General features: G+C 35.2%; 1 protein-coding gene across 5 annotated transcripts in view; it reads left to right on the top strand.

The window, feature by feature from the left end:
* The window catches only part of LOC126282042 (fat-like cadherin-related tumor suppressor homolog), a 1,587,586-nt gene that overhangs the window by 1,461,232 nt on the left and 114,324 nt on the right, over positions 1–12,030 (top strand). For 4 of the 5 annotated variants that reach the window (XM_049981457.1, XM_049981458.1, XM_049981460.1 and 1 more), the window contains 9 exons: positions 649–893; positions 4,034–4,220; positions 4,319–4,547; positions 4,996–5,248; positions 5,417–6,093; positions 6,185–6,343; positions 8,284–8,455; positions 8,605–8,829; positions 9,474–9,497. In XM_049981457.1, coding sequence (XP_049837414.1) covers positions 649–893; positions 4,034–4,220; positions 4,319–4,547; positions 4,996–5,248; positions 5,417–6,093; positions 6,185–6,343; positions 8,284–8,455; positions 8,605–8,829; positions 9,474–9,497 — 2,171 coding nt within the window. The remainder of the gene's footprint in view (positions 1–648; positions 894–4,033; positions 4,221–4,318; positions 4,548–4,995; positions 5,249–5,416; positions 6,094–6,184; positions 6,344–8,283; positions 8,456–8,604; positions 8,830–9,473; positions 9,498–12,030) is intronic. The other variant, XM_049981459.1, reaches the window with a different exon arrangement.

Genomic DNA, 12,030 nt, shown 5'->3' on the forward strand with positions numbered 1-12,030 from the left:
ACCAGGAAGATGAAACTGGAGAGATTTGACCCCACATGGAGTCTTACCAGCAACCATTCTTTGCATGAACCATATGTGACAGAAACAAGAAAAAGGGGAAGTGACACTGGTACACAAAAGTTCCCTCCACCACACACCATAAGATGGCTTGTGGAATGTAGATGTGGAACTCATGGTTAGTGTCACTGCCTGTTAGTGTCACTGCCTCTAGATTCCAGGGCCCTGGGTTTGATTCCCAGCTGGGTTGGAGGTTTTCTTCAGTCAAGGCCTGGGTATTATGTTGTAATCATTTTATCTTATCTTCATCGATATGTAAGTTGCTGAAGTGATGTCAAATAGAAAGACTTGCACCAGGCGAGGGAAAATGCCCAGATGGGATCTTCTGGCCAGTAATGTCATATGTTCAGTTAATTTCAATGGAGGATCAAAAATGCTTCTCTTTTTATCATTGTACAAGTGATTGAAAAATTATTTGCAGTATTTGTAAGCTGTAAAGAAGCAGTGTGTATCATACCAGCAGTCTAAAGAACATTATAATATATTGACACTCTGTACACTATATTCATAATAACAGATCAGTGCAATAAATATACATGTACAGTAGTGTAGAAATATGGTAAAATATTTATTTTTTCTTTCTCTCTGTAGGGAGACTGTGGAAGAGCACGTACTCACTGTAATGGTTCGAGATCAGGGGACACCATCTAAAAGAAATTATGCCCGAGTTATTGTGACTGTTCATGACCACAATGATCACCCACCAGAGTTCACAAGCCAACTCATTCAAGGAAAAGTTTTTGAAACATCAAGTATAGGAACTGCAGTTGTTCAGGTGTATGCAATTGACAGAGACAGAGGAGAAAATGCCAAAATAAAATATTCAATTACATCAGGTAACCTACATCATTTATTTGAACTATATGATGCAAGTAATCTTAAAGTAATCAATTTGTAAGTTAACATAGTATATGGAATAGAACCAAAATAATATGTGGTTAATGACAACAACTCTGTAGCTAACAATGACAATTGAGAGAGAGAGAGAGAGAGATTGATATTGTGAGTATTACAAAACTCTTAAGAGTTTCGTGGCCACTTGTGATGATTTTTCTGATGTTTCACCATGCCAACTCATGTGGCTGACATTTTCAAAGTTTCACCCTTCATTGTCAGCAACAAATGGTGAAGCTTTGACAATGACAGCCACTTTGGGGGGCGGGGGGAGGGGGGAAACACGCACACACACAAACATAATCAGAAGGAACTGAGACGGAAACCAACAGGCAGTCTGTCATTGTGAGTACTCAGTCTTATAGAAGGTGAAGAAAACAAAAATTAAAGTTACTTGTGCAAGTAGTATGAAACAGAATGAGGGCTAGATGATGTCACAGTTGGAGAAAATGGTGGATCATAGACATAATGAGTTGAGAGAAAGTAGTATTCAGTTACAAAAATATTCTTGTGGCAGAATGGGTGAACTAAAGTGTCCAGAGAGATGGAGAGGAATGGAAGAATGATAGGATACAGTGAGCTCAAAAATTAAAAGATAAAATATTTCTAACCATGAATTAGCTGATGCTGTAAGCCCTAGAAAAGATGAAACACTGGCAGTGAAGTACAAAACATGGAATACGTAGTTACACAGTTTATAATGCACCATAAAAAGAGTATTGTTCATTTCCCAAAAAAAAGATGATATTGCAAGTAATATGAAAATGATACATTAATGTCTGATAGAAATGAAAGGATTGACAAAGTATATTAGGTGTCACAGGAATTAATTCAGTGTAGGAAGTGAATAAATGAAAGGGAAACTGCAAAGAACAGGATTTGAAAATACAAGGGAGGCAGCAGTTTACGGTTCATAAAAAAGAAACTAAAATTTCTTGTAAAGTGCCTTATTAACAGTATTTGTCTTTTGACAGTTGATAACTTTTCATGTGAAACACTGTCTATCTCACTATAAAAGCTCCTGTGGTGAATGTATCTATGCCCTGTGCAGGCATTGTTGCCTTCAGTTTTCTCACTAGTCTGGTTCACAAGCAGATTTCATTTAATATCTTAACCAATCCTGTATGTGAGGAAGTGTGCCAGAGACAACAGAAGTGTGTTATTTTCAGCTTTGATTTCCGTTCTGCTCTACAATGTGGTTTCTTCTGGCTGATCAAGCACTTGTTTCTTCGCATTTTCTTCCCAGATGAACTTTCTACCCCTCACTCAGTCTCCACAACAATGTAGAGCATCATAATCGACCTTGCCTACTATACCACAATATGTTTTATTTTCTTGTTGAGACATCAGATGCAAAATCTGTTGTATGTTAAAGATAAAAGCAGAGCAATCAGCTATTGCACGACTAATAGTCATTCGTCTTTGCAGATGTTCAGTATGATCCAGACAGTCAATCTATGCCAGCAGTATAAGCTCCTGGAGGCAGTAGCATGGGCAGTGACATCTTTCTCTCCCTTGTGTAACTTTCTTTCCCTCTCACTTCGCAATTTTACTCCCTTTGTACAACTGTTCCTGTTTTCTCTGCCACTTTCTTTTTTGCAGTCAAATTTTCTTTAGTTGTCTTTTGTTTTTACTTTCCTTCTTGTGTTTTGCTTGTAGTTTCCTTCCCTCTTTACATTTTAAATCCAATGTGTTGTATTTCATTGTTGTTTCTGTTGTATTTAATTGTTATTTTGAAATCATTGTTGTTTTTTGTATCCTGAACTTGCTTGCAGTGTCGTCTTTGAATTACCACTTCAGTGACTTTCCTGTCTAATCATTGCAATAATTTATTTTACTCATTTTCTCTCTTAGTTTAGATGAAAGAACCACAACTTCTGAATGTTTGTTAATGTTTCACCTTGTATCTGTATATGTCTGTATGCTGCTACCTAATAAATAGATTTTTTGGTTTGGTTTTAAGTGGTTGTAGTTTCATTGATATTAATCTTCCCTGTCTGTATGGATAGACATTCAAGGCCCCCCACCACCACCCCACTCCGACCCTATGCCCTCCAGGTGAAAAACTGTCCCCAAAAGTGTTATTGTAGCTAAAATCAGGAGTGGCTGTTTGCAAGATGACTATCTGAGCTCTGGTACATTGTTTTTAAAGTGTGGCACCTGTAATAGACACTTACCTGTGTGCATTGCTCGTCCTCCTCACCAGTGTTCATTTAACTTCCACTCTCATAAACAGGCCTCTTCCAGAGCTCTCAGTGTGTTGAGGTCTTTAGCTGTACAGATCAATGTTGCATGTTTTTTAGTATTGTGTACCCATCTTCCATTAGGTCATATTTTAGTCTTATCTTCTCTGGAACAATGAGACAAATACAGTGCTGCTGTGCTGTGAGAGAATGGAATAATCACCTTCTTGTAACAGAGAAACCTAGTAGTCATCAGTACAAATTTAGTAATGTCAGAAAAATTACAGTTGACAGTGGATTTAGGAATAAAGAGCAGTGGACATTGTTTAAATAAGTGCTCTGGACAAAAATTAGTCACCCCCTTACAAAAGCACACTGGTTACATGGGAACACACATTCACAAGGCTGCATGTATACATTGCTGATTTGATAAACACTCTGGCACACTGTTGCACTTGAACTGGGCCACTAATTCACCCAATGTAATCCCACAGAAAATTATGGAACTGTTTGGAACAATGGGCAAAACCCAGCAACCAACATTTCTGCAATTCGGTAACTGTGCAGCATCTATTTACGAGTGCATGACGTAGCTGAATATGACAAACATACAAACATGAGCAAAATTTGTGACCTCTCTTCCTCGCTGCCTTGTCACCGTTATCAAAGATGTGGGCAGTTTTGCATAACATTGACATGATATTCTCTTCTAAGTGCTTTAGAGTGAGTCATGGAAGATATAATTTGCTGTAGACACTTTTACTATAGTCAAAATGTTAATTGTTGTAAAAATCAAGAGTTCAAAATACAGATACATGTGCACAGTGTTGAATAAGCTTTTGAAATGTATCATATTAAATGATGAACTTCCAATCTGACACTGAAATTTTTCATTTCAGGAAATATTGGAAATGTGTTCAGCATCGATCCATCACTAGGTATTGTACATGTGGCAAGAGAATTGGATATTGGTGTTATGTCTGAATATATGCTGGTTGTAAAAGCTACTGACCACGGATCACCTTCTTTGTCAGCTACGATCCCTGTTCATATCATGGTGACAATGGCAGACAATGCCCCTCCAAGGTATATGTAGCAATAAATTAATTCCACCCATTTTTCAAAATGTAGTTAGTTTAATACAATATGTGGACAAAGTAACTGATAACATGTACTTGCACTAGGTTTCTAAAACAAGAACATGCTGCTGAAATATATGAGAATCAACCAGTAGGAACATATGTAAAGCATCTGGAAGCTCGAAGTACTTCATCACTATTTTATGAAATTAAAAGTGGAAATAAGGATGATATGTTTTTTATAAACCCAAGTACTGGTGTTATAATAACAAAAAGGCAGTTAGATTATGAGTTCTGTAAATTTTATAATCTAACTATTGAAGCAACAAATATGGTAAGTTGATAATCATTCTGGGAACAGTGTAAATCTCTAATGTTTGCGTATTGTTGTGTGTTCAAGGTGTGTGCCACCTTCACAGTAATGTTCCTTTTTATGTTATAACCTAAGCATTTTTCAGATATCTCTCTTCATTATTAATAACTGTCCACTTTCTACGGCACAATGCCCAGTTTTGCTTTGGTGATAATTTTAATAGAATTATATTATGCAAAATATTGATTTGGATAACATATATTTTATTGGTCAATATTTTCATTGTATTTCCAACAAAAATTTTTATATTGTTATTTCCTCCTGGATTTTCCATTGCTTGATTTTGGAAATCAATCCTAAAATTCAAATTGGTATTTTTATTTTCAAACAAAGGATTTCTGATTAATATCCTGTACTTATAGACTGCTCACATATGTCAAACTAACAGTTCTTGTGGATTTGTTTTTAGGCTGGTGCCAAAACCCAATGCAGTGTCATTGTTCACGTTCTGGACAAGAATGATAATGCACCTACATTTTTACAGCCATTGTATCAAGGTGTCATAAGTGAAGGTACATCAATTGGTTCACTTGTTCTTACAAACAACACTTCTCCCCTTGTTATCACAGCAAGGGATGATGATTCTGAACTGAACGGTCTTCTAAATTATGATATTATTGAAGCACTGCCACGCAAATTCTTTCATATAGATTCCAGCACAGGTATCTAAATTTAGTTTTAATACTATTCATTTGTTACCTGCAACTCAAATAATGTTTAACATGCTTAGATTATTACTGTAAAATGTTTCTGGAATTAAGTTCTTTAATCAGTTTACATAATTTGGAATGGTGATTTTTTAACATAATAATTTTTTTCTTGTGTTTTAGGAGCAATACGAACAGTGTTGAATTTGGACCATGAAACTATACCTGAGTTTCATTTCCATGTTAAGGTTTCAGATTTGGGGAAACCTCAGCTGTACTCAGAAAATACTGCAACAGTGGAAATAAGTGTAACAGATGTTAATGATTGTCCACCACACTTCACTCAGACTGAGTACAATGCAACACTGTTGTTGCCTACATATCAGAATGTTGCAGTTGTTCAGGTTGTCGCAGCAGATCCTGATTCTGCAGAAAGCACACATCTGCGATATGACATAATTGATGGTAATAGGGGTGAAGTGTTTGCTGTTGATTCTGACACTGGAGTAATAACAGTGTCAGATGCAACACATATTAGACAGTTTCATCGTTTGCACTTAAGAGTCTCTGATGGGAAGTTTTCCAGTGTAGCACAAGTCAACATTAAAGTCGAACAGTCAGAGAAATCAGGCCTGAAATTTCAAAAAGATGTATATTTGGGAACTATAATAGAAAATTCAACAAAAGTTATGACTGTGGCTGTAGTTAATGTTCTAGGAAGTGCACTGAATGAACATATAGTATTTAACATATTGAATCCAACAGATATGTTTGAAATTGGTTCCACTTCTGGTGCTATTAGAACAACAGGAAAGAGATTTGACAGAGAACTTAAGGACAAATATGAGTTAATAGTTGAAGTAAGTTCTTTTTCTCACATCAATTCACATTTACTTCTCCTTTCAAGTAATTGATTTAGTCTAAAAAATAAATCTGTTGCTTTTATTTCAGGCACGCAGTGATCAACCAGGTCAAGAACAACCAAGAGTGGCCCATGTAATGGTGAATGTAACAATTTTGGACATAAATGATAACTGTCCAATGTTCGTTAATCTGCCATACTATGCAGTTGTATCTGTTGATGCACAAAAAGGAGACAGTATTACAAAAGTAAGTCTTTCTTTTAATGTATTGATTTGTAGTTTATTCTCCTCCTTCTCCTCCTCCAGGGACTATTAGTGACCCTAAACATAATTCGTCAGTGACACCAATACCACCAGAGAACAAAAGAAGGTTGCATGTGATTTCCAATTGAAGTTATTTCCTGCAAGATTAAGCATCTCATTAGCGAAAGAATGATATCAGAATTTATGTTTCTTAATTCCTTTCTAGAAACTTTTCTCTATTTTTTTAAAATATAAGGTTAAAACATTTGTGTTAAACTGTAGCTCACCTTACACCTGTCCAAATATAGTTTCACTGCAGTTTTTGACTTGCATGTATCATTTATTATTGTCACCGTGGAATTTCCAATACTCATAATACTTTCAGCAATGTTCCTGAAACAGAAGTAGGACACTTTGTTTATATGTTCAGAGGCACACACTTGGCTTAAGAAAACCCTGACATGTTTCACCACATAATATGGCAAACTTTCTGAAACTGCTGCAGATACCAGTGATTGTTTACATAGAAGGAGTGTGAGTTTTATTTGTATTCTTCATTTCCCTGTGTGTGGCCCAGTTTGTGAAATCCACAGTTGTAATAAAAATGATATAACTTTATGAAAAAATAGAAATGTCAACCTCAGGTAACTGTGAGCTGGCTATTTTGTACTGCTCCAGGGCTTGATGGATTCCCCATTAGATTCTATACTGAATTTTTGGCTGAGTTAGCCCCTGTTCTAACTGTAATCTATCATACATCCTTTGAACAAAAAACCATGCCCAGTTCTTGGAAGAAAAAAAAAAAAACAAAAAAAGACCACACACACACACACACACACACACACACACACACACACACACACATCTCACACCCGCCTCAAGAAGAGTAGCCGAAGTGATCCACAAACCTACCTACCATCTCATATCCTTTACATCGACTTGGTGTAGAATCTCAGCACAGATTCTGAAATTGCCTATTATTTGGAACCCAAACATCAATTGTTTGAAACCCAACTCACACTTTTCTCACATGACATCCTGAAAGTTTTGGATCAAGGCAATCAGGTAGATGCAGTATTTCTTGATTTTGGACAATCATTTACTTGGTACCACACCTCTGCTTATTGTCAGAAGTTTGAGCATATGAGATATCAAGCGAAATTTGTGGCTGGAATGAGATCTTTTTGGTGGGGATGTTATCCTGGGTGGACAGACATCATCATGTGTAGTAACTTGGAGTTTTCCACAGGGAAGTGTGTTGGCACCCTTGATATTCATATCGTACATTAGCAACCTTCTGGACAATAGTAATAGTAATCTCAGAGTTTTTGCAGTTGATGGAGTTATCTATAATGAGGTACTTTCTGAAAGAAACTGCTTAAATATTCAGTCAGATTTCACCAAACAAAAATACTTAGTGTCGTATTAATGAGATATCAATGAGTCATTGTTGGAAGTAGAGACAAGCACACACAACAGACAAGATATAGTTAAAAATAACCTAAATTTGCACTAAACTAAAGACATGCACTGCAGCTCGTATGAAGCTGGCTGAGAGCTACTTCTTCATAGTAATTATGATTGCAAAACATTGAATATGTACAACTCTTTATCCTATGTTAGTTTTCTACACACACAACCATGCAAATCTGAGTTCCAAAGGTCTTGAGTACAGAAAATATTTTTTTTTCCTTATTTGTTTCTTAATGCATATCAGGACCTTTTGTTGAAATAAAACTAAGTAATAAATTAATTTGTGAGTAGTATGTTTCTTGTGGGTTTTGTCATTACCCATTAGTGTCCTACTATTGCTTACAGGCTTCTTCCAGCATTCTTATTGCTTTTGTAAATATTACTTTGCAGTAAATGAGAATATAGTTTGCTTTCATTTTGTTGCAAGTATTTACATCACTAGTTTATTATACGTACTTACGACATTTGCAGGTCCATGCAGTTGATCTGGATAAAGGAGAAAATGGTGAAGTGAGATATGAACTAATAAAAGGCCATGGAGAGCTCTTTAAAGTGTGCAGAAAGAGTGGTGAAATTACACTGAAACAGAGCTTGGAAGGGCATAATAGGGAATATGAACTTGTAATTGCTGCCTATGATGGAGGTATGCTAGTGTATTCCTTTATAAATTTGATATCAAGCTGTATTTTTAAATACATGTTTCTAAAATCATAATGTTTGTAAGACAAAGCTATAAGTGTGCTTTGTTCTGAGAATTTTTTGTGTGTAACAAGATTATTATTATCTTTTAAGGTATCACACCATGCTCTACAGAGATGCCTGTTCATATAAAAGTTATTGACAGATCCATGCCTGTTTTTGACAAACAGTTCTACACAGACAGTGTTTTAGAAAGTATTGAATTACATTCTTCTCTTGCTGTTAGTATACAGGCTGAATCTCCACTTGGCAGGAAACTTATTTACAGCATTGTGAAAGGAAATGAGTATGAGGAATTTGCCTTAGACTTTAACACAGGTAAGTGCTCTTCAGTTTGCACTGGTGATGTGCATGGAAGTTCTGTAGCAACATGCTTCGTGACAGTGCAGTTAAAGAGCATATTAGATCATGGTTACAGTAACAATCACTGATGAGTGTCTTTTGCAATAGTAGTAATGTTCACTATGAGCATTTTGTGCATTTGCTAATATAAATACCATGTTGTTTACTGACTGATGCACTAAATTAGACTTTAGTCTCAAAATCTGACATGATATGGTTATGGGCCCTGCTGTCATTATGAGCTGTAAAGTAATTGAGGATGAGGGATTATTTCCTCAGATTTCAGTCCAGGTTTGGGATTAATCTATAGATAAATTCAAAACCTGCTTGAACTTTACTTCTTCTCATTTGCATTTAACTTCCAGTGGAAACAATTTACTACTATGAACTAATAGTGAAATTAACTTCAGGATTTAGGAAATACATGCCTGGTGTAAGTAACTTGCCCAAATGACATCTGAAGAAAAATAATAAAGATCATCCATATAGTTAGGATTATTTCTGTAGTTAAATACAAATGCATGGGAAATAATTATTACATTACTGTTAATTCAATAATGATAGAAAATGCTGCTGAAGTACTGTATCTAGACTGATGTATTTTCTATCTCCATCCACAGCCCCCGACAGTAACAATGGTCCCTGTGAGTATCGATTTCTCTTATTATTGTATGTTTGTGTTTGGCTTTGTATTGTAATTTGTAGCATGTTGTGCTGCAAGTGGCATGGGGTGCATACACTGTCCTTGGAAGAAATGACTTTAACTACCTAATTTGCTTGCTTCATCTTGCTTTTACTTTCTCTTGTCCTCTATGCATTTGCCCATATGATGAAATAGTTTAATATTTAAATTTTGCGTGCTTGATGAACTGCTAGAGAACAGGATTCATGGTGATAATTATAGTGAGAAACTAAAAGTGGAAACTAATAATCACTATCACTTAAAGTGGCAAATTACATGGTTTTCCATAAATTTACTGCAGTGCAATGCGTAGTTAATAGAAACTGCTGAAGAGAGAAAATTATGGTTAAGAAGGTAAACAAATAATGACAGCCAAAATCATGAAGAAATATGTGATTAGAGAGACAACATGGGGGAAAACTGAAAATAAATAAAGTTAATAAAGTAGAGTTTTGAAATAAGAGACATAAAAAATAGAAAAGGGGAGAGAAAACAAGGTAGAAAATGGGAGAGATGCAAAAAATGAAAAAGCAAAGAGTAATAAATCATAAATTAAGATTGAAGGACCATAAAAGTCATTGGTTGGAGAGCCATTTCTCAACTCTAGGTTGTATGGTACTGATACTGGGAGCAGGAATCCAAATGCCAAAATGTGTTCTTCAACATAATATTTTATTTAGTTGATGTAGACCGTTTGTGGCCATGCATCTTTACAGAACTCTCATTTTTACTGCATTATTGAACACTTTGCAATCCTGTTAAAAGTTTCAACTTACATTTTACTTTTCATTATCTCATTCAATGAAGATATACTGTGTGATTTACATTACCATGAAAGGGAAAAATAGTTACATTGAAACAAATAATTAGTAAATTAAAATTAAAGTGACATATCTACTTGAAGATTGATTTGAAAAACACACAATGCTCTAGTTGTTATGTTTCTCATAAATGTTATTCCCTTGTCCTCTGATCTGAGAATGGGATAACTCAGCCAGTTATCAGGGAATGTAACAGTTTAGTGTTAAATGCACACTGCAGTCACCTTAGAATTTTTTTATATCACAAACAATTGCCAGAGGTGAAAGTCACAGTAAATTGCAGGAAAAGATTGTATGACTAACTGAAGACCAAACTCTGGAGATTTCAACTTCTCATCCAAAACATACAGAACACCAAGTCAAAAGAGCAGCTGATATCAACATTAAAAAAGTCACTGGATAAATCTGAAATAACAAAGAGACAGAATGGCAAGCCAGCACATACTTTCAGGAGGTGAAGTTCCAAGTACTGCCAATATACACATTTAAAAGTAGAAAAAAATATTGTTGTTTATGGAACTGAGAGTTCCTTTTTCAAGGGAGAAAACAGGTATAGGTTAGGGAAGACTGAAAATAACAGGAATGTCTCTTGGACTGCAATTTATTATGATATAGCTTCTGGCCACTACATAGCCTCAGCAGGTGAAATTTCAATACTGCTGATAGACATACACAAAATAGGTCAATAGGTTCTTTGAGTGACTTGCCCTTGCTTCTTAATAGTCCACAATGCATCCATCTCTCTTCCCAGAGGAAGGACGTAGTAGTTCAGAAAGCTAGCACAGTGTATGAATTTTTATATATGTCTACCAGGAATACTGAAATTTCCTCTCCTGAAGGTAAGTAGTAATTAGTAGTTCTCTCTCATTATTTTATAGTTTTCTCAAGTGAGTCGTCCTTTTGATATAAATTACGCGATTTCCTTTTTTCACTAGAATGGAATCAAGTTAGCTGAAAACATACTACTAACACCAAAAAAGTTTCCTGGAAACATGAAAAAGTAGTTATTTGATTCTCTTATATCCATACACATTGTCAATGAAAATAGGTTTTTAAATATTACAGTCTGACTTAAATATTGTTAAGGAAAACATTGCAGATAAATACATGCTTCCTTATTTTATAACAGATTTTGTCCATAGTGACTTAATATCTGATGGAAATATATTATTTTTTATGTTGAGTGAGTGATATGGGAGCACCAGAATGTCATTTTTGTAAAGTTTCTCCCCTGGAGATAATATGTACTTATTGCATTTAAACTACTTGTACTGTCTAAAGTATGTCTATGTAAATTTTCTGGTGTGAACTCATAAATCACTACTGGGGCTATAAGGTCAACATAACAGCATATCACAGATATTGTAATAGTCATAAAATTTTATTATACAGTTTTTCATTGTTACATTGACGAGTGAAGTGCAGTTGCTTTTGAATGAATGTTACGTTTATGCAGTTTTGCAAAAGAATGTAAAAGAATGTAAAAAGTGCTACATGGCTTGAGATGAAAAAAATGTATGCACCATGTGAAATTGTAGTGGAGGTGCCAGCAACACAAAATAGTTGACACAGTCCCTCAATTTTAGAAGCCTTAAATTTTTTTCCTCCAGAAGATTTTTACTGCAAAAGAAACCAGAAAAGGAAAATTAGATAGATAATGCATTGCAGAATTTG

Source organism: Schistocerca gregaria, chromosome 7 (genome assembly GCF_023897955.1).
Source record: "Schistocerca gregaria isolate iqSchGreg1 chromosome 7, iqSchGreg1.2, whole genome shotgun sequence".
NCBI classification, from domain to species: domain Eukaryota; kingdom Metazoa; phylum Arthropoda; class Insecta; order Orthoptera; family Acrididae; genus Schistocerca; species Schistocerca gregaria.